This window comes from Mobula birostris, chromosome 1 (genome assembly GCF_030028105.1).
Source record: "Mobula birostris isolate sMobBir1 chromosome 1, sMobBir1.hap1, whole genome shotgun sequence".
NCBI classification, from domain to species: Eukaryota; Metazoa; Chordata; class Chondrichthyes; order Myliobatiformes; family Myliobatidae; genus Mobula; species Mobula birostris.
The window spans coordinates 133,451,076-133,478,950 of record NC_092370.1 but is presented as its reverse complement, the minus strand read 5'-3'; the positions used below and the strand labels follow the sequence as shown (position 1 = coordinate 133,478,950).

The window sequence follows — 27,875 nt, the reverse complement described above, 5'->3', positions numbered from 1 at the left end:
GCAGTGGTTTGCCTTTGCCTTCTGCCAGGTGAGTTTAAAGAGATCACCACCTCTTGCAGTGGATGACCAAGTCATCTAAGTGCCTTGTCGTGCTCTCAGCGCTCCACAACGCCTGCTGGCCTACCTTCTTGACCGTTGGACCGTTAATTGGTCTCGTCCGCTCAATCTGCCAGGGAAAGACTTCACACGCTAGGATAGGCAGATCCCCTACCTCACCGAGGGTCAAGGACCCATAGGCTCCCCTCGCCTGCTTTGGCCCGTCTGCCGAGACCATTTACTGGGGAGTGGCCGCTGCGCATTTTACAGCTACTTGGAGCCACAGGTGAGAGCTGAGCGCCAGGTGAGGACCAAAGGTGGACGAGCTGCCCTGAAAAGGGCACGGCAGGCTACCCCACCAGAGGTGCTACCCCTCCCTAGACACCCCACACACCCCAGATACATTAAGGACATTTTTTTTTTTAAATGCCTTTTTTTTTAGTTACATTAAGGGCACTTAAAAAACATTTGGGCACATGGATGAAAGAGAAATGGAGGGCTACATGGGAGGAAAGGGTCAGATTGATCTTGGAGTAGGTTAGATGGTCAGCATGACATTTTGAGCTGAAGGGACTTTGCTTTACTGTACTGTTCTTTACTCTAACCCAAATGCTAACAGATCTCTACCCAAAACAAAAGCTTTGATAGGGTTAATCTTTTCCTATAAAATCTGTTAATGGTGTGATTGCTAAGTATTGCTGGTTGACTGGATTGTTAGATTCCGTTCTGCTTGCCCTCATTTGGCCCAAATATTAGGAGCTAAATCCTCTGTACCGTGAGTTCACCAGCAATGCCTCAGCAATGAATAGCATTGATCACCCTGCCTGCAGCCCTGAACTCCAGAATACTCTCGACATGAGGCATGTGTCTCAAGTAGATCTCCCTATGCCAAAGCTGTGAAGCAGTTTCATGCTAAATACAAGTGATTCTGCAGGTGCTGTAAAGCTTGAGCAACACACACACAAAATGCTGCACTCCCCCCCCCCCCCCCCACCACCACCTTATTTTAGTCTCTGCCCCTTGCCTTTCCAGTCCCTGATGAAGATACTAGGCCTGAAATGTCGACTGTTTATTACCCTCTATAGATGCTGCCTGACCTGCTGAATTCCTCCAGCGTGTGTGTGTGTGTGTGTGTGTGTGTGTGTGTGTGTGTGTGCGCGCGTGCATATGCATGTGTTGCTTTAGCAGGTTAATGGTCTTTGTCTTTGATAGCGCCATTACAAGGTAAAATTAAATATTAATAATTTAAAATGCCTTAAATTGAAAACATCATTAAAGCACATTAAAGACTAACAACCCATTGAAACATTTATAGTAAATTGGTAATTAACTTTTTTCTGCAGGTCCATGAATTCTATACAAGTGAATGCATTACTGATCGAGTGCTAGCCCTGACATGCCGTGTGATTTAGGAGGACAGTTTCTAATGTAATTGGTTTTATTTACAGTTTGTATTTAGTGATACAGCGCAGTACAGGCCCTTCTGGCCCAATGAACCGTACTGCCCAGCATCCCACCTATTCAACCCGAGCCTAATCACAGGACAATTTACAATGACCAGTTAACCTGCTAACTGGTACATCTTTTGACTGTGGGAGGAAACCAGAGCACCCCTAGGAAACCCACGCTTTCATGGGGAGAACATACAAACTCCTTACAGGCAGTGCTGGAGTTGAACTCCAAACTCTGGAACACCCTGAACTATAACAGTGTTGTGCTGACTGCTGTGGTGCCCATAATGTAGAAGAGTACTAATATATTGCTGGATAGTTGCTGCTACACTAGCTACATAGCGAGGTTCCACATGAAATCCATGAATTCTACACAATGACCTTATAAACCAGCACTCAGCACCATGACATTACAACTAATTAGAGTATTCTGTTGAGGCAAGATATTATTCATATCTGATTTTTTATCGTACATTTATTGATCAGCATTTTCCCACATTCAAAGTATGTACAGGTTAGTAGGTTAATTAGTCACTTGGGTGTAATTGGGCATTGTGGGCTTTTTGGGCCAGAAGGGCCTGTTACCAGGCTGTACCTCTAGCTTGGATATCCAATTAGTTGCGGTTATAATGTCAGGCTGCTTGGTGATTGATGCTGACTCTGATAATGTGAATGTTTCACGAGTTAAGATTCAGAGAGTTCCTTTATTCCCCGCTGTACTTTCAGAATCTGGAAATGACATTGCATGTGCGTTTCCTGTCAAGATAAGTGATGTTACTTGTTGGTTGAGCTATTTCGTGCCATATTGTTGGTTCAGTTCCAGAATCAGTGGAAATGAGGGGTACTAGCTCTCATGTATACCTGAATTTGGGGTTGTATTTTCTCTACGGAGTGCAAATGTGAAGGAGGATACACAACTCTTCATTGGCTGTATTGCTGCAATTTGAAAGGAGACTAACCAGCTCAGTTGTTATCCACCCTAAATGTGAAAATCTAAATGCAAATTACATATTGGATCTTGGTTTTACTCTAAAGTACAAGAGATTCTTCAGATGCTTAGAATCTTGGATTAACACATGCAAAATGCTGTGGAACTCAGCAGGTCAGGCAGCATTTATTGAGAGGCATAAACTGACGACACTTTGAGCTGAGACCCTTCATCAGGACTGGAAAGTAAGGGGACAGAGCCAGAAATAGAAGTTGGGTCAGCAGGCGATGGATGAAATCAGATGAGGGGAAGGGTGGGTGCGGTGGGGAAGTAAGAAGCTGAGAGAGGCTAGATGGAAGAGATAAGTAACTGAAGATGAAGGAATCTGATAGGAGAGGACAATGGACCATGGAAGAAAGGGAAAGAGGTGGGGAAACCAGAAGGAGGTGACATGCAACTGAGTAGAAAAAGCAGGAGTAAAAGGAGGAGCCTGAACAGGGAATGGAAAAAGAGAGAAGAGGGTGGGATGATGAATCACCAGAGGTTAGAGTAATTGATGTTCATGCCAGCAGGTTGGAGGCTACCCAAATGGAATATGAGTTTGGCCTCATCATGTTAGAATAGAAGTGAGAAGTCAAATTGAAATGGATGGCCAGCGGGAGATCTCCTTTCGTGGCAGATAGAGAAAAGGTGTTCGATGAAGTTGTCCTCCAATCTGCATTGCATCTTATTGATGACTAGTACGACACATTGGGAGTACTGGATACAATCAATGACCCTGACAGATTCACAGGTCAAGTGTCACCTTACCTGTAAGGGCTGTTTGGGGCCCTGAATGGAGGTGAGGGAGGAGGTGTAGAGGTAGGTATTAGTACTTGTCACTCTTGCAGGGTAAGTGCCAGGACGGAGATCAGTGGGGAGGGTCAATGAAGCCACGTAGAGAGTGATCCCTACGGAAAGTGGAAGAGGGAGGGAAAGAAGTATTTTGTGGTAGGGTCGTGTTCGAGATGCCGGAAGTACAGAAAATGACATGTCTTTTATTTTTAGGTCACCAGTTGATGGAAATCAGAGTTCGAGCTCTGAAGAATATTTTGAGCAAAATTGATCATGGATTGATTTCCATTTTTGATTTGACACAAGAAAAGAGGCTCTTTATTCGACTATTTGAATGGTTCAACTTCCCAACTGTTCCGATGCAAGGAGAAGTGCTCAAGCTCTGTGGTCAACTTGTAAAGGTAAGTTATTTGTGAGAGAGGAATCATTGAAAAATTACTTAAATGTGTTAGACATTGGGAATGTTTTAAGTGTATTGAAGAATAATGAGGCAAAAAAGGACCCTGTCAATGTGCTTAGTATTGAGCTTGCAAATGGTGAGTTTGGATTTACCAGTTTTTTTCTTGTAAGCTCAGTGGTCATTAGGACAGAGCATATGTCCCAGAATTCCTGCTTGTTTTTCTGGTTTATTTAACTGCAGTTAAAGCTGATTATTTTCCATTACCTTTATTATAAATATTCTGATGAGTAGTACACATGAATTATCAGTAAAGATGCACTATAAACTCAGTGGCCACTTTATTAACTATGCCTGTACACTTCCTCATTAATCCAAATATCTAATCAGCCAATCGTGTGACAACAACTCTATGCATAAAAGCATGCAGACACGGTCAGGTGGTTCAGTTGTTGTTCAGACTGAACATCAGGATGGGGAAGAAATGTGATCTAAGTCACTTTGATTGTGGAATGTTTGTTGTTGCCAGTCGGGCTGAGTATCTCAAACTGCTGATCTCATGGGATTTTCATGCACAACGATTTCCAGAGTTTACAGAAAATGGTGCAAACAAAAAAACAAAAAAAAAAATCCAGTGAGTGGCAGTTCTGTGGGCAAAGCCACCTTGTTAATGAGAAAGGTCAGAGGTGAATAGCCAGACTGGTTCAAGCTGACAGGAAGGCTACAGTAACTCAGATAACCAGGCATTACAACTGTGGTGTATAGACGAGCATCTCTGAATGCACAGCGTGTTGAACTTTGAAGTGGATGAGCTACAGCAGCAGAATTCCACAAACATAAACTCAGTGGCCACTTTAATAAACACAGGAGGTACCTAATGAAGTGGCCCCTGAGTTTATATCAGAAATGTAATGTTTGGACATGTATTTTCATATCAAATAGTGTTTGCTCACCTCCAGTCTGAATCCATTTCATTATTTGTCACTTCCTCCTAATATGAGCTCAGCAATAGGTAAGACCATAACTGGTGCTTACAGACCTTTTTTTTTAAACTGAGTGTTATGCTAAAGTGTGAGGTTTTTCATCTACCTCTTTGAAGACATATGGGACCATATGATAAAGATTAGGGAATAAAAATCTAGCTAGCTTGCCTTTTTATTACATCTTTCTCAACCTTAAGTTCATCAAGGCTAACAGATGTTTAAGTTATTTTCACTGCTGTATATAGAGAAATTCTAATTTTCACACATGTTCCCTCCTATAGATAGTAATAGGACTAATGATTGGGAAAAAATGTTTTGGTGATGTTGGCTAAACATATAAAATTATAAAGTGCAGCAGAAACAGGCTTTATAATATCTCAAGCCTCATGTTCTATGAAATAATTTCATGGTTGATCATGTGTCATTTTCTCTTTCCAGTCAGCTTCTTTTAGCCTGATTCCTGTGGTATCTAAAGATCCCATTTTTTTTCCTAGCCTTGAGTGTGTTCAGAGGGCAAGCCCACTTGAAATAGAGAACTCCAAAAAAGAAGCAACCAGGTAAAAACATTCAAAATTCTGAAATGGATTGAGAGGGCTGACGATAAGGCAGTCTTCAGATATTTCAGTGTGAAGAAGTTGTCCCTCAGGTCCCTTTCAAATCTTTTTCCTTTTGGCTTAAACCTTTGCCCTCTGTTTTTAGACTCCACTACCTGGGAAAGAGACTGACCATTCATCCTATCCACTGCTTTTATAGATCTACATAAGATCACCCATTTTGTGCATCGGGAAAAAAGCCCTAGCCTATCCAGTCTCTCCTTTATAACTAGATATCTCTAGTCCCGGTAACATGTGGTGGGAGGAGATGAAGCAGCGCGCCGCACGTGCGCAGCCCTCCGGTGAAAAATGATACTGTATCCGTTAAATAGGGGCCGTGAACAATTCTGATTTGATTGAGACGGATGTGAAAGCACAGAGGAACATCTGGAAAAATTTCTGAAACGCTCGTTCGCTGCTGTTGTTACTGCGTGGTTGGGAATCTTTCGGAGGGAAGGACTCAAAATCCCTGGCTTTGCCTGCTGTTCGTGACCGAGATGGAGGTCGAATTGCTCGGATAGAGATGGTGCTCAGTACTCGGTGTCGGAGAACTGATCAGAGCTTGAAGTTTTCAGATGACTCAGAGTCGGACCGTGGTCGGGTATGGCAGGGAGAGCTTTTCTTCCTTCTCCCGTCTGCGTGAGATGTGGGACATTTGAGAGACTTTGAACTTTTACTGTGCTCATGGACTTCTTCATCAAGTTATGGTATTGTTGCACTGTTGTAACTATATGTTATAATTATGTGGTTTTGTTAGTTTTTTTCAGTCTTGGTCTATCCTGTGTTTTGTGATATCACACTGGAGGAAATATTGTATCATTTCTTAATGCATGCATTACTAATGACAATAAAAGAGGACTGCGTCTCTTCATAATCTAATCTTTATGTGAATTTTTTTCTGCACTCTTTCCTCCCTGTAATTTAACAACTGGAACAGCACATGATGATCGGAGTGCAATCTCATCATCGTCTAGTACAGTTGTAAGATGTCATTCCAATTCTTGTACTCAGTGCTCTGACTGATGAAGCCAGGTGTGCCAAACACCACCTTTACCATGTTGTTTGTAAGTGAACTGTCATATGGTTGTAATTGGACAGTGCAGGCTTGTTGGGCTGGAAGGGCTTGTTACTATGCTGTAAATCTAAATCAAGCTATATTTGTACATTTTGGTTTATAAAAACAGGTTACAAATTGATCACTGTTGTTGCTAGGTCGAATAGCACAGATGCTGTGAGTTTCTACCATTTTAAATAGTTTATTTATTTTCCTGTCAACTCTGTATTGATCTAATTAAAACAGGTACTGGATTTTATGGACCTGTGTATGAAACGCAATGTACAAATGCATTCCCTGATGTTTTGTTGAAGGAACCAAACCTTTAGGTGGTAACTTGAAATAAATCCTTTCATTGTAGTGAAGGTTCATTAATGAAATATTCCTTCACCTGGGAGTGCTGCTGTAATCTTCAGTTAATGTAATGAAAATATTTTGAGAATTTGTTCCTTGTTCTTTCCTGATTCAGCAACGGGCAGTAGCCAGTACCAAAGGAGGCACCATACACGTATTAAATGTTTTAGGATAATACTTCATTGGAATTACATAAAGGATAAAAACACAAAAACTCACTAAGATAAAGAAATATAATAATACTTATCAACCATATATAATGCTGGAAGGAACCTCAACTGTCTGACAGACTTTTCTGCAATTTTGCTCTTTCAGCCTCTTTGCATTGATCATGATACAGCTGAAGACAAGATTCCAACATGCACAAAGAAGTTGTCCCTTTTATACCTTTCAACCATAGTATAACCCAAGTAGTTTTCCATGGCGTCAGGTTGTACCTTCATATCTCCCATGACCTTCAACCTTGACACATAACTTAAAAGACTAAAATACTGTTACCTACTTTGAAAACAGTGATTGGTACTTCTGTTCATTCTCAAAATATTCCCACATTCCAATAAGACACCATTTTGTCTTACAACCTCAATTTTGTCTTATACTTGTGCACATACCAAAGAGGAGTCAAATATTAAGTCTTTCTTTACGGTTAAGAAAACAAAATTAAATATTTACTTCTGTTATGATCTTGTCAAATTCTCAGCAACGTTTCTTTTTAAACCTAAACACCCTTGTAATAAAGTGTAAAATACAAATTGCCTTCCTATTTACTTGTTCACATGCAGATTGCTTCCTGTGCAAATACTCAAAATTTCTCCTGCACGTCAATGTTTCTCACTGTTTAAAAGACGGTTTCTTTTCTTAATAACATGTATAACTTCCACAGTTTTCTACCTGCCACTTTTCTTTGCTCACCTGCTTAACGTGTCTATGTATTTTGCAGAGTCTTTACATCCTTCTCATGAACTACTTTTTCTTCTAGTTTGAATATTTTGCACCCTATCATTTCATCTGTCATTAGGTGAAACAATGAATGGTTGAGAGAAGGAAGAATAAGACCTAAAAGCTGAAAACCTTTTTTAAAAAAACTGTAGTTGCTGCACATCTGAAATTAAAAAATCTCAAGACAGGCAGCATCTGTGGAAAGAAAGATTGATCTAGGTATCCTGATGAAATGTTTGTAAACTGAAACACTAACTCTAGTTTCTCTTTTCACGGATGCTGTCTGACTTGCTGAATGAATAAGAATAAAATCTACATTGTCAACCTAACGTGTGCCTTTTGTGTTTCGGCTTTGAAGTATTCATCAGTGGCTCAAACATTTCGAGAAATTGGAGCTTTGGAATTTCTAGCACAATTGCGACCCAATGTGGAGCCAAGTATGCAGGTCTGCATTGATGAGATAATGGATGATCTGCTTAAACTGCCTGACACAATTGTGGATGCTGATCCAACTGTAGTCTATCAGTTACAGCCTTCAAAATCCTCTGACAAAGGTACTTTGTATTGGTTGATAATAAGCTTATGACATCTAATACTAAGAGTTGTATTACATGTGTGTAAACACTTTATAGATTTTGAATTCTCTGTATGTGGACAGATGTGCTGCATTTGTTTAGCCTTCAAGTTCAAATTTAATTGTTATTCAACCATATATGAATACTCATGAGGTGTAAGTTCAAACAATACAAATTATGAACACTTAACAGATCTAGTATTAGTAGTTAGCTCCATGGAATTGCTAGATTATAATATAAGACAATCTGGTTCAGCAACGCTCTATAGAGAAAAATCTGCATGTTTATGTGATCCCATACCAATCAATATGCTTGATTTTTGAGCTGCTCTCTGACATGACATCAGGTGCTATTCATTTTGGTTACTCGTGGGTAGTAATGTTTTCCAAGCCACTGAGGTATATATCAGAAAAAATTACTTTTTAATAGAAGTCTATATGAGTCTCCTGGTAGCACCTCTGACCAAAAGAATTGCATTGGTAAATTGAATTTTATTCTATTCTGTTGGCATCTGTGACCTGAAGAATTGCATTGATAAATTGAACTTTTTCTATGCTCGATTTAAAATAAAACTCTTAGATAGGCGGGTGGATGATAGTAAAGTGGAGGGTTATGTGGGAGGGAAGAGTTATGTGGGAAGGTTAGAGTAGGTTAAAAGGTGGACACAACATCGTGAGCTGAACGGTCTATACTGTGCTCTAATGTTCTGTGTTTTAGACTGCAAGTAAAGAAAAAGAAATATACTTTATACAAAAAATGTTATGGCAGTTAAAATTAGCAGACTGAAGCAAATTATCTCCCATAAAAATGCTTTAGAAGAATAATAAACACAAGATTCTGAAGATGCTGGAAATCCAGAGCAACACACACAAAATGCTGGAGGAACTCAGCAGGTCAGACAACATCTGTGGAGAGGAATAAACAGTCAACGTTTTGGGTCGAGACACTTCATCAGGTCCTGAAGAAGTGGTTGTGGTCCCTGGACAAAGTCTTTCCTTTGTTTATACACTTTTACTTCCATAATATATAGTCATCGAGAAATTGGCCTCATCAGGCACTTTTTATTCATCAGGTCCTGATGGAGGATCTCGGCCCAAAATGTCGACTTTTTCTTCCTCTCCATAGATGTTGCCTCACCTGCTGAGTTCTTCCTACATTTTGTGTTTATAATATAGTGTTTTGGAAAATTTTGTGGATTTTATAAATCAGATAAAAATGTTCTGAGCTGTGATTATGTGGTATTTCATTGAACAATTAAAATCTTAAATTCTTTAAAAAATATATTCTTTTACAGTAGTGTCCTCTGTACCACCTGAAGAGGGCACAACAGGTTTTGGTTACTTTCAGAAGCATAACTGCAATCAGGTGGAACCAAACAATCAAGTGCCCCGGAAAGCAGCTGGTGAGATTTCAAGAATGTTATCTGCTTGGATGCTTCTAGATATATTTTTTTTTCTTTTGAAAATTTAAACTTTGTGAATTACAAACGTTTGTAAAACATGAGTACCTTCATGTACTTTTACTCTTTATTCAAATATAAAAAACATTATGCAATAAGGAAGATTTGGCAGTGTAGTGAGAGTTTGTGGTTCAATATAAAGGCTTACTAAAAATGACTAAGATATCAGTTGGGACATCTTAAAACTGGCATCAAGTTAGTACCAAGTATTTAATACATCAATGCAACCCCACTTAAGTTTTATGCAATTGAGTGGATCTTACAGTCCTGCAAAACATGTAGTTTAGGTGCTCTACAAAACTCTTCTAAGCAGATCAACAACTCTTTATTCTGCACTTTGATGTCTTCCCTTTAAAGATTTCAGCAGAACATGCTATTGTGTCAGGAGAGAAGTGATACAATATTTTCAGAGTGCTGGTGTTACCATTCCTTTTCGTATATTAGTACTAGTTTACTTTCGGAAATATTTCAGAATAATTCCTTTTTGCTGACACAGAAAGCAAATAATTGGAGAGATTGGCTCATCTCATTTGGAGGTAGGTGGGACGTTTGAACATTGTCTCCTGGTACTACTATCAGAGATACTTGAAGTTGGTTCCTTTCTGTGTGTTTCTCTGTCAGTTTGACTGGTCTTGGAATTATGTGAGATGTAAGGATGTTACATGTCTTCAATGAGGTTTGCAGGATATTATTCACACATTTTATTTCTGTCCTTCTAGAAAAAGCATGTTTTGACAGGTAGGATCAGCATGCTTGTCTGAGGAGTCACATTGGAATTGTTAGGCTCAATCAGAGCTGTTGCTATGAGATTGCTAAGCATAGGAGTGCACACTAACGTAGGTGTGCCTATGCCATGAGAGGATTTGAAGAATCAGCATCAGGAGTGTTATCACTATCTTATGTGATATGAAATTTGGTGTTTTGTGGCAACAGTACAGTGATAAGACATAACATTACTATAAATTATGAAAGAAATAAATAGTACCAAGAGAAGGAATACTGAGTTAAGAAATCTGATGATGAAGGAAAAGAAGCTATGACTGAATCATAGACCACCACAGAGAATTGCTGCAGTAACACCCAGTCAGGTTGCCCACCAAATGATACTAAATGGTTGACCAAATAACAAGGAACAGAGGAAAAAGAAAAAGTAACATCAGGAGGTGGAGTCGGCTCTCTCAAACAGGAATAACAACTTCCCACCTCTCACTCTAGAAGAATTAAAGGATGAAGTATCACAGCTAAAATCCAACAAAGCTGCTGTCATAGATGGGATTCTTAATGAATTCATTAAACATCTTGGACCTAAAACACTCCACTGGCTTCTGTCCCTTTTTAACTGTTGCCTAAGATCATTAAAGATACCTAAAAAGTGGAGAAGAGCCAAAGTTGTTGCTCTCCTAAAACCCAATAAAGACCTCAACATTCCTAAAAACTACTGACTGATTTCCCTGCTCTGCACCCTCTATAAACTCTACGGGAGACTCATACTGAAAAGAATATCCCCCTTAGTCAAAGATCTTCTAACACCAGACCAAGCTGGGTTCAGGCCAGGCTGCTCTTGCTGCGGTCAAGTCCTGAACTTAACCCAGTATATCGAAGATGGCTTTGAAATGCAACAAATTACAGGGGCAGTATTCGTTGACTTAACAGCAGCATATGACACTGTGAATCACAGAGGCCTTCTACTGAAATTATCTGAAATGTTAAAGAACGAAACCACAGTCAAAGTAATAAGAAGCCTCCTAGAAAATCATAGATTTTATGTAGAAATGAATGGAATTAAGAGTAGGTGGCATCCACAAAAGAACGGACTACCACAGGGATCAGTTCTGGCACCCCTACTATTTAATGTCTACACAAACGACCAACCAACCTTTCCTAACACATGCAGGTTTATCTATGCAGACGACCTATGCATAGCAACACAAGCTAACTCCTTCCAAGAAGTTGAAGTACGACTTACAGCAGTCCTCGAAGCAATGAATCAGTATTATGAAAAATGGTCTCTGAACCCAGATCCATCAAGAACTCAAGTGTGTGCATTCCACCTGAGGAATGGAGAAGCAGCTCGGAAACTCAAGATCTTCTGGTGTGGAAAGGAGCTCGAACACCATCTGACTCCAATTTACCTGGGCGTGACACTGGATAGGACGCTCTCATTTGCCACACACATCCAAAAACTCCGAGGGAAAGTTGGCTGTCACAATTCTCTCTTGAAGTGGGCATGAAATGGGGCGCTAATGCTCACACACTAAGATCAACTGCCCTAGCACCCTGCTATGCACCTGCAGAATACTGTGCACCTGTGTGGAGCAGATCAGCCCATGTGAAGAAAATAGACCCATTGCTTAATGGAGCCTGCAGAATAATCACGGGCACACTGCGCCCCACATCCATTAACATCATTTATAGACTTGCAGGCATTGCTCCCCTAGAGATCCGAAGGCACACTACAACAAAAATTGAAAAAGATAAACAGAACCGGGATCCACGGCACCCACTACATCATCATGTGCCAGTTTCCAACTGCCTAAAATCGAAGAAAAGCTTTGCTACAGTGGAGGAACTAGCACACGGAACATCCCCCCCCAAGCATACAAGATTGAACTCTGGCAACAAACAGAAGCCAGAACCCCACCAAACAATTCAGTGCAAGACCCCACAGAAATGTTGCCAGACAGGGCACTGCTTGACAGATGGAAATGGTGCAGTCTCAACAGAGCGAGAGCGGGAGTTTGTAGGACAGGAGACGATATAATGAAGTGGGGCTTAAAGACCAGTGAATCCTGTGAGTGTGGTGAAAGGGTGCAGAAAATTGAACACGTTCTGCGCAACTGCTCACTCTCACCTGATTTAGCTGACACTGACCTGCTCAACATCAACCAAACAACACTAGAGTGGCTGACTGTCTGGTGTGACAAGCTATGATGATGACTGAATCGTTGAGTATGGGTTTTCAGGCACCGAACCTTCATCCCTGATGGTAGTAATGGGCAGAAGGATGTTGAGAGATCTTGATGATGGATGTTGCTATCTTGACGATGTCCTCGATGATAGGGAGGGTTGTGCCTGTCATGGAGGTGGCTGAGTTCACAACCCTCTACAGCTTTCGCAATCATGTGCACTGGACCAGGCTTTAATGCAGCCAGTCAGACTGCCTTCCACTGTAAATGTATAGAGATTTGCAAGACTTTGGTGACATAGCATTATCATCATTATGTGCCAAGTTGTATGATGTGGGCAATCAAGGTCTCATGACCATGATTGTTCTTGGCATATTTTGCTACAGAAAGGGTTTGCTGTTGCTGCGTTCTCGGCAAAGTCTTTACAAAATAGGTGACCCCAGCCATTAGAATCAGAATCAGGTTTATTATAACCACGTAACCATAACCATATAACAATTACAGCACGGAAATAGGCCATCTTGGCCCTTCTAGTCCGTGCTGAACTCTATCACTGACATGTGACATGAAATTTTTTAACTTAGCAACAGCAACTCAATGCAATACATAATCTAGCAGAGAGAGGAAAAAAATAATAAATAAAATAAGACATAGTATTTAAAAAATGTGCAAAAAACAAAAATACTGCATATTTTAAAAAAAGGTGAGGTAGTGCCCAAAGCTTCAAGGTCCATTTAGGAATCGGATGGCAGAGGGGAAGAAGCTGTTCCTGAATCGCTGAGTGTGTGCCTTCAGGCTTCTGTACCTCTTACCTGATGGGAACAGTGAGAAAAGGGCATGCCCTGGGTGCTGGAGGTCCTTAAAAATGGACGCTGCCTTTCTGAAACATCGCTCCCTAAAGATGTCCTGGGTACTTTGTAGGCTAGTGCCCAAGATGGAGCTGACTAGATTTACAACCTTCTGCAGCTTCTTTCGGTCCCGTGCAGTCGCCCCTCCATACCAGACAGTGATACAGCCTGTCAGAATGCTCTCCACAGTACAACTATGGAAGTTTTTTGAGTGTATTTGTTGACATGCCGAATTTCTTCAAACTCCTGATAAAGTATAGCTGCTGTCTTGCCTTCTTTATGCCTTCATATGTTGGGACCAGGTTAGATCCTCAGAGATCTTGACACCGTGGAACTTGAAGCTGCTCTCTCTCTCCACTTCTGATCCCTCTATGAGGATTGGTATGTGCTCCTTTGTTTTACCCTTCCTGAGGTCCATAATCAGCTCTTTCATCTTACTGACGTTGAACGCCAGGTTGTTGCTGCGGCACCATTCCACTAGTTGGTATATCTTACTCCTGTATGCCCTCTCGTCACCACCTGTACCGTCAGCAAATTTGTAGATGGTATTTGAGCTATGCCTAGCCACACTGTCATGTGTGTACAGAGAGTAGAGCAGTGGGCTAAGCACATACTGTTGATCGTCAGTGAGGAGGATATGTTATCACCAATCCGCACAGATTGTGGTCTTCCAGTTCGGAAGTCGAGGATCCATTTGCAGAGGGAGGTACAGAGGCCCAGGTTCTGCAACTTCTCAATGAGGATTGCGGGAATGATGGTATTAAATGCTGAGCTATAGTCGATGAACAGCAGCCTGATGTAGGTGTTTGTGTTGTCTAGGTGGTCTAAAGTCGTGTGGAGAGCCATTGAGATTGCATCTGCCATTGACCTATTGTGGCAATAGGCAAATTGCAATGGATCCAGGTCCTTGCTGAGGCAGGAGTTCAGTCTAGTAATGACCAACCTCTCAAAGCATTTCATCTCTGTCGGTGTGAGTGCTACGGGATGATAGTCATTAAGGCAGTCCACATTATTCTTCTTGGGCATTGGTATAATTGATGCCTTTTTGAAGCAAGTGGGAACTTCTGTCATTATCAATATTCTCAGAGATTGCCTGCCTGGCATCAGTTGTCGCATAACCAGGACTTGTGGTATGCAGCAGCTGCTGATATGACCATCCATCACCTGCTCCCATGGCTTCATGTGACCCGGATCAGGGGACTACGCAGGTGCTACTTCTTGCCCAAGGGTGACCTGCAGGCTAGTGACCTCCTTGCATATCCTTTGGTAGAGACATATCTCTGCCCCATCACCCAGTGATATAGCAAACTTCCTCAAAATCCTGCTGATGTAGAGCTACTGGCATGACTTCTTCATGATTCTGTGAATACTTCCGGGGCACCTCTAAATGGGCGAATTCGTGGCTGAGCAGCTGGATGGATACGTTTAAATATTCCCATTTCAGCCTGCTGTAGCTGAGAATCACAACTGCAAACATGGTTTTTGCTCGGGGCTACAAGTGCGTTGGAAAAAAAGTCTAGGTTTTTGACTACTGGCAAACGCACAGTCTGTGGTAAATAAAATTGACGATCTCAGAGCTAGGGTGCTGTATCAGAGAGACATTAGGGGACAGTGTGCATCCTCTGCTTCATGGAATCCTGGTTAATACCTTACGTAATGGATGCAGTGATTCACATTGAAGGGTTCACTGTCAGGATAGGGCTGTCAGGTCTCTCAAAAGTAGCAGTGGAGGTGTTTGCCTCAAGACTAATTCCTCTTGGTGCATAAATGTCCAGTGATGTCCCAATTCTACTTACTAGACCTGGAATATCTCGCAATTAAATGCTGTCCATTTTACCTGCCGCAGGAGATTTCTGCCATCATTTTGGTAGCGGTGTACATTCCACCTCAGGCCAATGTCAAGCAGACTCTGGATGATCTGAGCAATGTAATCAACACGCATGAAACAGCACTCCCTGACGCCTTCACCATCATATTGGGGCATCTCAACCAGGCTAGTTTGAAAAAATCACCAAACAATTATCACCAACAAATCACTTGTAGTACCTGAGGAAGCAACACACTGGACCACTGTGCTTACCATACTGTTCCACACCCACACTTTGGAAAGTTTAATTACCTGGCTGCACTTTTACTCCCCGAGCATAGGCAGACACTGAAGACTGCAACCCGGTATGGACAAGGGAAGCACAGGAGCACTTACAGAACTGCTTTGAATTGGTGGACTGAACTACATTTAGGGATTCATGTTCAAATCTGGATGAGCATGTTGTAGTTGTTACCGACTTCATTAAAACTTGCGTGGATGAGTGTGTGCCTACGAACACTTGCAATACATTCCCAAACCAAAAGCCATGGATGAATCAGAAGGTTCTTTGTCTGCAGAGGGCTGGATCTGTGGCTTTTAGGTCTGGCGATCTGGCCTATGCAAGAAAATCGGGTATGCCTTGCAGAGGGCTATCTCAGAAGCGAAGAAACGATTCTGAGCGAGGTTGGAAGCAACATCAGATGCACGTCAACTCTGGTAAGGTTTGCAGGACATTGCTTCCTACAAAGCAAAACCCAATAGCATGAATGGCTATGATGCTTTCACTACCAGACGAGTTCTGTGCCTTTTGTCCCCACTTTGAAAGGAAGAGTATAACTACAGATGTGAAGATCCCTGCTGCACCTGGTGATCTCTGTCTCAGAGGCCGATGTCAGGTGTCTTTCAGGAGGGTGAATCTTTGCAAGGCGGCAGGCCCCAATAAAGTAACTGGTAAGGCTCTGGAAACTTGTTCCAACCAGCTGGCGGATGGACTGAAGGACATTTTCATCCTCTCATTGCTACGGTTGGAAGTTCCCACCAGTTTGAAAGGGGCAACAATTATACCAGTATCCAAAAAGAGTAGTGTGAGCTGCCTTAATGACTATCGTTCTGTAACACTCACATCTACGGTGATGAAATGCTTTGAAAGGTTGACCATGGTGAGAATCAGGTCCTGTCTCAGCAAGGACCTGGACCCATTTCAATTTGCCTATCACCATACTAGGCCTACGGCAGACGTAATCTCAATGTCTCTTCACATGGCCTTAGATCACCTGGACTATACAAACACCTATGTCAGAGCGCTGTTCGTTGACTGTAGCTCAGTGTTTAACATGATCATTCCCACAGTCCTGATCTATAAATTATGAAACCTGGGCCTCTGTACCTCCCTCTGCAATTGGATCCTTGACTTTTTAACCAGAAGACCACAATATGTGCAGATTGGTATCATTATCTCCTCCTCTCTGGCAATTAACATTGTCACACCTCAGGGATATGTGCTTAGCCCACTGCTCTACTCACTCTATACCCATGACAGTGTGGCTAGACATAGCTCAAATGCCATCTATAAATTTGCTGATGATACAATGATTGATAGCAGAATCTCAGCTGGAGACGAGAGTGCATACAGGAGTGAGATATACCAGCTAGTTGAGTGGTGTCATAGCAATAACCTTGCACTCAATGTCAATAAGACCAGAGAGCTGATTGTGGACTTCAGACGAGGGAACACAAGCCAATCCTCATGGAGGGATCAGAAGTGGAGAGAGTGTGCAATTTCAAGTTTCCTGGGTGGCAAGATCTCTGAAGATCTAACTTGGTCCCAACATATCAATGCGGCTATGAGGAAGGCAAGACAGTGGCTATATTTCATCAGGAGTTTAAGGAGATTTGGTTTGTCACCTAAGGTAGTCAAACTTCTACAGATGTACCGTGGAGAGCATTCTGACAGACTACATCACTTTTGTATGCGGGGGGGGGGTAGTCTACTACACAGGACTGAAAGAAGCTACAAAAAGTTACATAGAAACATAGAAAATAAGTGCAGCAGGCTATTCGGCCTTTAGAGCCTGCACCACCATTCAGTATGATCATGGCTGATCATCCAACTCAGAACCCTGTACCTGCTTTCTCTCCATACCCCTGATCCCTTTAGTTACAAGGGCCATATCTAACTCCCTCTTAAATATAGCCAATGAACTGGCCTCAACTGTTTCCTGTGGCAGAGAATTCCACAGATTCACCGCTCTCTGTGTGAAGAATGTTTTCCTCATCTCGGTCCTAAAAGGCTTCCCCTTTATCCTCAAACTGTGACCCCCCCCCCCCCCCGTTCTGGACTTCCCCAATATCGGGAACAATCTTCCTACATCTAGGCTGTCCAATCCCTTTAGAATTTTGTATGTTTCAGTAAGGTCCCCCCTCAATCTTCTAAATTCCAGCGAGTATAAGCCTAGTCGATCCAGTCTTTCTTCATATGAAAGTCCTGCCATCCCAGGAATCAATCTGATGAACCTTCTTTGTACTCCCTCTATGGCAAGAATGTCTTTCCTCAGATGAGGGGACCAAAACTGTACACAATACTCCAGGTGTGGTCTCACCAAGGCCTTGTACAACTGCAATAGAACCTCCCTGCTCCTGTATTCAAATCCTCTTGCTAAGAATGCCAGCATACCATTCGCCTTTTTCACCGCCTGCTGTACCTGCAAGCCCACTTTCAATGACTGGTCTACAATGACACCCAGGTCTCGTTGCACCTCCCCTTTTCCTAATCGGCCACATAATAATCTGTTTTCCTGTTCTTGCCACCAAAGTGGATAACCTCACATTTATCCACATTAAATTGCATCTGCCATGAATTTGCCCACTCACCTAACCTATCCAAGTCACCCTGCATCCTCTTAGCATCCTCCTCACAGCTAACACTGCCGCCCAGCTTCATGTCATCTGCAAACTTGGAGATGCTGCATTTAGTTCCCTCGTCTAAATCATTAATATATATTGTAAACAACTGTGTGCCCCTTTGTTCCCATCAGAGATGTTACCATCAACAGTGGTGTCATCTGCAAATTTATAAATAGTGTTTGAGCTGTGTAGTGTAGAGAGAGTCAGGCAGTGCGCTAAGCACACATCTTTAACATCTAACAACAGGAATTCTGCAGATGCTGGAAATTCAAGCAACACACATCAAAGTTGCTGGTGAACGCAGCAGGCCAGGCAGCATCTCTAGGAAGAGGTAAGTGACCTTTCAAATCTCTTACTAACTCTTCCTTCAGTTAGTCCTGACGAAGGGTCTCGGCCTGAAACGTCGACTGTACCTCTTCCTAGAGATGCTGCCTGGCCTGCTGCGTTCACCAGCAACTTTGATCTTTACCATCTATGTTATTTGCCAGCAAGGAAGAGATGTTATCACTGATCATTAGTATTGGACAGTATTGCTTTGAACAGTCTCTATTCATCCACATGTCTGTGCACAAGAGAATGGAAATCCTGATTGTTAGACCATGAAGTTGTCACTGGGTCGTCAAGCACCCTTTCCTCGGGTGGCTGTTGGTACGCTGAAGGTTGGGATGGATTTTATTGCTTGTCCTTGCTGAGCACTGCTCCCAAGAAATGGGAAATGATCCATGTAAACCAGAGGCTTATGTTGGATCCTGGTTAAGGGACAGTGATTTGTGGCAAGATTTGGAAGGCAAAGAATGTTTCTGTGTTTAGATATATAGTTTAAGGCCCATCCTCTTATTTATTTAGAGATACAACGCAGTAACAAGTCCGCACCACCCAATTACACCCGTGTGACCAATTAGTCTACAAACCTATAATGTCTGGAAAGTGGGAGAAAACCTGAACACCTGTCAGAACCTCACACAGTCATGGGGAGAATGTAGAAACTTAGAGACAATGGTGGAAAATGAATCCGGGTTACTGGCATGGTCATAGCATTACACTAACCATTACGCTGTTATGCTCTTGTATCTTATTGTTGGAATGCTTTAGAGTTAAATCTTTGGGCATATACATGCAAGAGTCATCTGCATGCTGTTTCATGACAACTGATTGAGATGGGAGTGATCCTGGGAGTAGAAATAACAAAGGTCCTGAATAACAAATGACAATCTCCTAAACACTCTGTAGATTAGGTTCCAGTGGGGATGTTGCTGCAGAGGAGGTGCAGTATTAGGGTAGGATTGTGAAGAGTGTTGCTGTAATGACAATAACACACACAAAATGCTGGACAAATTCAGCAGGTCAGGCAGTGCCTATGGAGAGAAATAAACAGTTGATGTTTCGGCCTGAGGTCCTACATCAGGACTTGTGTTTACACTGTAATGACACATTCTTGCTTGACCATAATATCTGGTGGTATCGGGACTTGTAGCTTCCCTGTTAGTTTGGAATGGGCAGAGGGTCGTTACATCCTTTTTGTTAACACTGATATTTGACAAAGGGCAAGCAGGAGGAAGAACATTGCTTCCCAGTGGTTAATTTCACCAATATGTGGGCAGTTCACCTTTTCTGCAGAGCTAATGCGTGCTTTTATTGTGGGATTGGATGAAAAAAGATGGTGTGCTGTGGCTGACTTCCACTGTAAGCATCGCACGTGGCATTCAGTGTGTTATTAGTCTAGGCTGAAGATATGCTAACTTTATGATACTATTTTTTCCCAGTAGTTTAATTTTATTCTCTGTTTTTAGTTAATGATACAGTGAAATGTCTGAAGTATTCCACCTTCCCCTGGTTAACGCTGACTATGACAGACAGGCATGTTCTTCTATCGAATGAGAGGTAGGTCTTACCAGATTTTAAGTTCATAGAACACAGAACGTTACTGCAGTGTACAGGCCTTTCAACCCATGATGTTGTGCTGACTTTTTAATCTACTCTAGGATCAATCTAACTCTTCCCTCTGACATAACACTCCATGTTTCTGTCATCTATGTGCTATCTAAAAATCTGTTAAATACCCTTAATTTATCTGCCTCTACCACTCTCCTGGCAAGACTTTCCACTCACCCACCATGTGTCTGTGTCTATCTCTCTCCATATGTATATATGTATGGATATTGATACAGAATCTCCCCCCACCACCCCCAGTTGCTGCTGTTCCTGTCCGTGACTTGTGGTGCATCGGGGGGTAACCTTGCTGTTTCTTTAGTATTGTCTGTTTTTTAGATAAGGCCGAGTTGCTAGCTGAGCACTTTCCATCCGCGCTGGACTGAGCATGCAAGGAGGTGGCTGGATTTGAACTCAGGACCATTCACCTCGAAGTTTGGTGCTGAAGCCACTACACCACTGGCCGGCTATCCCTTCCCCATACTTTCTTCAAATCACCTTAATACCTCCTTGTATTAGCCATTTCAGCCCTGGGAAGAAGTCAATGGCTGTCCATTTGATCTATACCTCTTATCATGCCTTTCATTGGTGATACAAATAATATCGGAGAAACAATGGTGTGTTTGGGAGAAGATATTAAATAGATATTGTGTGATTACCTATTAGTACCTTTCAAGCAGTTGATTCAGCTGGAACCCATGGGTATGCACATTATTTAAGGGTTTACAGCAAATCCTTTAAGTATATTAGTGATTCTGACTGTCACCAAAGATATAATGCAGCGTGTTCTCGGTAAATAATTCAGCATTGTGATATAATGGAAATCCAATTTTCCACATTTTTGAAAATGTCTTCTAGAAGCTAAAAGATCCATAAGAGTGCACATTTTGATTTAAATTCATTGTTAGATTATCAAATCTGCTGAGTGTTTCCAGCATTTTCTATTTTCATTAGATTATCAATTCCTGATGAACTCAACTGATGCAGAATACAGTGACCAAATTAGGGAGTAAATAGTGTGGCAGCGTTTTCTCAATAAGTATGAATTGTTGGTAAGGGTCATTAAAACCAACAATGGGGCAAAGAATTAGCAAAAAGAATTAAACAAAAATATATAGACATTTTCTATACTAAAGAAAACCTGACTGAGGGGTAATGCTTTATATGCTTATTAAAATATGAAAGATTCTCATTCTGGGGCCACATGCATAAATTGTAATGCACACAAATCATTACAATTGCCAATTTATTTGGCTTTCTAATAACCCAAAGAAATAGATTTCTACAAGGATCTGAGCTTCACACAATATGGCTGTCTCACTGTTTTCTAGCAGCACCCATTCAAATCTTCAAGTTCGAGTTTAGTCTCATTCAACCATACACATTTTTCCTAAGTGAAACATTATTCCTCTGGGACTGAGTTACAAAACACAGTATATATAGTCAGACACAGCACATACAGTAATGATCCAAAACATACAATCACCAATTAATATTAGCAGAAGTCCCTGCGTGACATGGCCTGAAGATGGGCAGGTTGCCATAAGGTGCTTATGTAAGGTAGCATGATGTTATCTGCATGATTATAATAGTTGTAGTAGTCATAGTCATACCTTATTGATCCTGAGGGAAATGATACAAACAGTAGTATAAATATATGAAGCAGCAACAATGAAAGATGAAGAGTGACCAGTGCAGGAATAGAGTGTGTCTGTGAGTTGGGGAGTGTGTGGATGAGGGGGGTGGGATGGGTGTTGTGACTGCAGTGCATTCAGACAGGATGTGCATGTGTGCTGGGTGGCTGCATGGTGCTAAGAAATCTAACAGCTTGGGGCAAGAAACTGTTATCCAGCCTGAAAGTTCTGTTTCTTATTATGCTGAGCCTTCTGCCTGATGGCAGGAGGTCATGAAGATTGCAGGAAGGATGTCAGGAGTTTTTGACAGTGTTGGAGGCACTGCGAAATATATTCTTGAATATGTAATGTGGAAAAAATTGAACATACCTAATCTGTATTTCTTTTGTTGAACAGCTCCTTGACCAGTACTAATCATACTTTAGTTCGCAATACCTGCGAGCTTTTACAAGATGTCATCATGCAGGATTTTCCAGCTGAGATCTTCCTTCAGCGGCCAAAGATTGTTCAGGTGCAAAAGACACAATTCATTTTCATTAAGTTGAATATCCTTTAAGCACATGGTAGAATAACATCTTACCAATTTCAGAGTTTACGAACTGACCGTGAAAGAAGGCCACGTCTATGGAACATGTTTGAAAGGATAATTTGTGTTCTACTGTAATTATGATGTCAACTCATTAAGTTGACAATTGGGAATGGTCCCCTCCCCCCACTTTCTGCTTTCTGCAGGGATCGCTCCCTATGTGCCTCCCTTGTCCATTCGTCCCTCCTGGCACTTACCCTTGCAAGCGGAACAAGTGCTACATCTGCCCCTACACCTTCTCCCTCACTACCATTCAGTGCTCCAAACAGTCCTTCCAGGTGAGGCAGTACTTCACCTGTTGTGAGTCTGTTGGGGTCATACAGTGTGTTGGGTGCTCCCGGTGTGTATTCTTGTCTGTCGGTGAGACCAAATGTAGATTGGGAGACTGCTTCGCCGAGCACCTACACTCCATCTGCCGGAACAAGCGGGATCTCTCAGTGGCCACCTATTTTAATTCCTCTTACCATTCCCATTCCAATATGTCCATCCATGGCCTCCACCACTGTTGGGATAAGGCCATACTTAGGTTGGAAGAATAACACCTTGTATTCCGTTTGGGTAGCCTGCAACCTGATGGCATGAACATTGATTAATTAACTTTGACTATTCAAACTGGGAATCTAAGACCTGTTTTTGCATGGGTTACTATGTCAATTCCCATCTTGGCTGCTGTTGGGGAATTTAGAGAAGCCATCGCATCATCTTCCTTCAGATAAATTCTTTAACTTCTTAAGCATATCAGGTGCGACTGATGGGACCAGGCAGAATAATAGTTCGGCATGGGCCAGATGGCCTCTTTCTGTGATGTTGTGCTCTGACTCTATGGAATAAATTGGCTTTTTTGGTATGGTATTCAATTTATTGAGGAGGCAAAGGAAATCTATTAATAATAGAAACAAAAAAAAAGAAAATTGCAACAGACCAAAATTATGGAGAAGTGATAGTTTCAGGTCAATGGCTTTTCATCAGATTTCCAACTTAAATGCTGCTTTAATTTTGAATGAATTGCAAATTTTATCGCCATCATGAACTGCTTCCATTTCCACTTCTTTGCCATTCCAGAGGAGTGGTTAAAAAGTGGAGAGGTATGTTGAAGATTAAAGATAAATATTAAAAGAATAGCTTTATTTATCACATGTACATTGAAACATTGAAATGTACAGTGATATGCGTCATTTTGTGTCAATGACCGGCACAGGATTGTACTGGGGCAGCCTGCAGGTATTGCCGTGCTTCTGGCGCCAAAGACGTACCGGTTGGTAGATTAAGTGTTCATTGCAAATTGTCCCTTGATTAGGCTAGGATTAAATGGGAGATTGCTGAGTGATGTGGCTTGAAGGGTGGAAGGGCCTATACAGCGTTGTGTCTCAATAAATAAATAAATAAACAAACAAACATAGTGTGCCCACAATTCCCTAAACTTAAGAGATGGCAAATAAACAATATGAATCTTTCATACATCAAAATGCTGTACTGATGAAAACCTTTTAAATAACAATCTTTATGAAGAACTTTGCTTAGAAATTGCTATTAATTGAGAAAATATGATTAAATTAAGTGTCACAGAAATTAATGTTGGATTCTGGTAAGGCAGTGACCCAAACAAAGATCAACGATTTTAGATACACTTAAACCTGGGTCATGAATGTTTGTCAGCTCTAATGATGATTCAGAACGAAATGAATTAAAACGATCATGCCTTATTCATTTAAAATTGTAATGGAGGTCATCTGAGTGAGGAGAGAGTATAAAATCCAATTACTCAGTTATAATGCTGTATTATACACATACAATCCAGGCAAGCTCGCTTTCAGTAAACCAGATCAGACAAATTGTTGGTACTAGAGTTATCTCTTCATCTTAAGTAATATATTCTGACTGCTTTTTCCCAAGTCTGCATTTGGAGAGTACTGTATTGTTCAGTTAGACATGGTCTTACACTGAAATACATAGTGATTAAGCTCCAATTCTGCAGAAGATTGTGCAGTGCTCTGGCATTCTTAGGACTGAATATCAAGTTGTATTTGATTCTTCCTCACTTTATGCTCCTCATTCCTTTACATGCCAAGTTAAATTATAAAACTGTTAGAAACTTTTTAAAATAGAATGTGGAGCTAATGTCTACATGATATCTCTTATCTTCACTATATAATTCCTTAACATTACTTTTCAAATAATGTATTCCATTTTTGGACTAGCTTCCTTTTCTTAGCAATTCTATTCTTTTTTGTTCTTGGTAGATTTGTTACTCTTTCTATTAATGTGTGCATAATTACTTCCTATCATGGGAAGTCTTGCCTCTAGTGAACAGCAGGGCAGCCACTTTTCCAAACTAAAATATTTTGTGACAATCTCATGTTAATAATGTAAAATCCTAAAGCTTTGTGTCTTGTGTTTTAGAAGCAAATTTGACCAACTTTTATTCTTTGTGCCTTCGTGAACCATTCTAATACTATTTATTAACACTGCATACAAAGGTGTTTGGTAAGCTGTTTCCTGAGCAATACAATGCTAAATTCACTAATTCAGTTACTTGACAGCAAGTTTGTCATACTTTTTAAACTTAATCTCTGCTTACCCACAGAGTGCTTATTTTTGTAATCAATAAAGCAATTTAGTTACTTTTTTTTTTACATTATTTTAGGGTTTCTAGATGGCATTTTGATTATTCTCATTTGAGCCTTTCCTTGTCTGGGTACTGAGGCAGTTGTGGTATCCTTATTGTCACTGTAGTTAAGTATGTGGGCTCAGGTGGAGAATCAAACTGTATAGTGGATTCTGGTTAATAGGGACAGATCAGGACCAATACATATTGGCCCAATTAAGCGGCTGTCGAAATTCACAGAAGTTTCATAGAAATAGTTAAAAAGGACTGAAAAAGAGAAACTACCATTTAACTGAGTGACAAATTAGGTATTTAAATGAATCACAGAACAAATTAGAGCAGTGCCGATGTTACTATAGTACTATTAAAGTGTGTGTATTAGTTGCTAACAGTTATCGATGGAGGAATTCATCCAGTGTATGCTCTATGAGGTGTTCAGGGAGGGGTAGCTCACTCACTTTGGTCTCTACATGACATTCAGCTCTCACCTGTGGCTCCAAGCCATACCTTGGTACACCACTTTGACAGGTGGGCTAAACCAAGTGTTGGAAGTCGGCGGGCCTCATATCTAATGAAATAGGGACATGTCTGTGAAGTCATCGGTAGATCTGGTGGATGAGATCAACAGTGAGATCTAACGGCAGTTCTGCAATACTTCATTAAGAACGAAGGATATGATAAGGCACAGAAGAAGTCATAGCAACCAAGGAAGACCCCAGTTTGTGACGACTGCTCGTGCCATTGGACTTGGATTTCTGAGGTCGAGAGAGTGGAACTGCCCCAATGCAACAGCTTTTCCACTTTAAAAACACTCCCACACGTTTCCCCAACATCATTGGGTATGATGAAAAACCAACACGTTGCTGTGTTCTTTTCATTGACTATAAATGAACAAAATTAGTGCAGATACCTAATGCAGGTAATGGACTACATTCATAAAATGCTTCCAGCGATTGCATCCTCCAAATCTCCATTTTCATTGTGACATTCAAGATGATTGTCGATACCTTCTATTTATTTGTAGTTCCTAACTTGCTGAAGTAGTGAAATCGTTCCATTTACATTCCTGGCATTTCCAAGCTTGGAACCCATAGTGAGCAGAACAGTTCCAAATTGTCTTACTGCTATTTTTCTCGCCAACTATCAGTGATGAAAATCATTGCTTTTTAAAAACTGTTTGCTCTAAGCAGTGTTGTGTCATCTGGACCAGTGAACTGGTGTCCACTCTATGTTTTTTATTCAGTGGATTCTGGATAATCGGGCTGTTGCTTAATCAGAGTAGCCGCTTATTTGGGACAACTCTTAAAGAACAAAAATTAATTGAGAAAATAGCCAGGATTTCCTCCTTTTATTTGGGACCCTGTGTTGCTTAATTAGGACAGGAGACTGCTGCTGAACAGTTTCTAACTAGCGGCAGCTGGGTGCACTTGTGTAGTTGTTAGCACACTGTGCTAAGAATGAACAGTTTTTTAAATAACATGAGTTGCATATGCTTGGATTATGACATTATTTCATGCAGGAAGGCATTAAAGGCAGTCCATTATCTGCACTAGGTGTTTGCACTGATTTTGTTTTTTACAGTCAATCAAAAGAACATAGCAGTGTACACTGCATACGCAGTCTTATAGTTCTGTATTAGTTCAAAGATTCAAAGGTTCATTTATTATCAAAGCATGTATCCATATACAACTCTGAAATTTGTCTTCTCCAGATAGCCATGAAACAAAGAACACCATGTTGTTAATAGAGAAACATCAAACCCACTCTCCCCGCCACCAAATGGCATCCCGATCATCAACCCCCAAAACCCTCCTCCCCCCCACAAAACAGGAACATCAACCCACAAAAAAACAACCCTTCTTCTGCACAGAAACACTAACAGAACACAACAGAACATCAACCTCCAAGCACCCTCCCCTTGCACAACAAAATGTAAAAGGAACAGATGATCAAAAGTACAGAATATTAAAAACCCCAAGTATGAAAATAGTCCACAGTCCATAAATGCAATAGTCCAATCCATAAAAGCAGAACCCCGATACCATCCTGCGATATCATTGACATTCACCAAAAGAGAGGGACACCACACAAGGCAAAGAGGCCTAGCTGCTTGCCACAGTGAGCCACACAGCGATAGGCCACTCAGATCTCTTCTCCGGCAGCAATCAAATGCACGATACCACATCTGCCTTGATGTCTCAATCTTCCTCGACACTTTAATCAGTGATTAATAGGTGCTTTAACTGGCGAAATGGAGTCGAACATTGGCTTCGGCTTTGTCTAGAAGTTTCTTCACATTGAGGCTGTCTGGGTACACACTCACTTCCTGGAATCTTTTCGCAGGCAGCAAAGTGCCAGATCACTCAAACAATCTCCAAACTGTCAATTGCAGGCTCTGATAGTCCCAAAAACATATTTAAGGTGAAAAATAAGTGTAAAAGAAGTAAAAAACACATTTTTTCCAATTTGTTCTGTATTTCATTTAACTACGTAATTTGTTACTCAGTTAAATGGTAGTTTGTCTTTTTTCACTATCTTTTTAACATGAAACTTCGGCTAATTGAGGAAGCGCTTAATTGGGCTAAAATGTACTGGTGTGTCCCAATAAACTGCAATCCTCTGTATTTACTTATATTTGTGGGAGTTTATTTTTGATTTTTAATGTGATCATAATTGTTTAAACTGTTTTTAATATTTCAGAATCTTCTTTTGTTGATGAAGTTAGCATTTGAACGCGATGGAAAACAATATTTAGCAATACTTGCTATAGGCTGCCTGACTCAACTCTGCAGCTATCTACAGAGTCGACTGAACTTCCACAGGGATCCCAGCTTCTTCTCCGTAAAGCAAGGTAAGATGAGTAAGCTTGTTTTAAATCAGAAATTGATGGAAGTACTGGGCAGGTGCGGCAAAATGAATGGACAGACTGACAAGGTTAATGTTTCATGCCAAAGAGCTTTTGTGACTTGCCAGCATTTTGTATTTTAGTTTCAGATTTATAGCACACACCGTTTTTCTCTTTGAACATGAGCAAATTATTGTGTTTCACGACA

At 41.1% G+C, this 27,875-nt stretch overlaps 1 protein-coding gene across 5 annotated transcripts in view; it reads left to right on the top strand.

The window, feature by feature from the left end:
* rttn (rotatin) overlaps window positions 1–27,875 on the top strand; it is a 255,727-nt gene that overhangs the window by 4,694 nt on the left and 223,158 nt on the right. For 4 of the 5 annotated variants that reach the window (XM_072262511.1, XM_072262520.1, XM_072262502.1 and 1 more), the window contains exons 3-8: window positions 3,463–3,650; window positions 7,928–8,123; window positions 9,439–9,546; window positions 19,859–19,949; window positions 22,028–22,142; window positions 27,523–27,673. In XM_072262511.1, the coding sequence (XP_072118612.1) occupies window positions 3,463–3,650; window positions 7,928–8,123; window positions 9,439–9,546; window positions 19,859–19,949; window positions 22,028–22,142; window positions 27,523–27,673 (849 nt within the window). Of the gene's footprint in view, window positions 1–3,462; window positions 3,651–5,123; window positions 5,187–7,927; window positions 8,124–9,438; window positions 9,547–19,858; window positions 19,950–22,027; window positions 22,143–27,522; window positions 27,674–27,875 lie in introns of those variants that run through there. The other variant, XM_072262530.1, reaches the window with a different exon arrangement.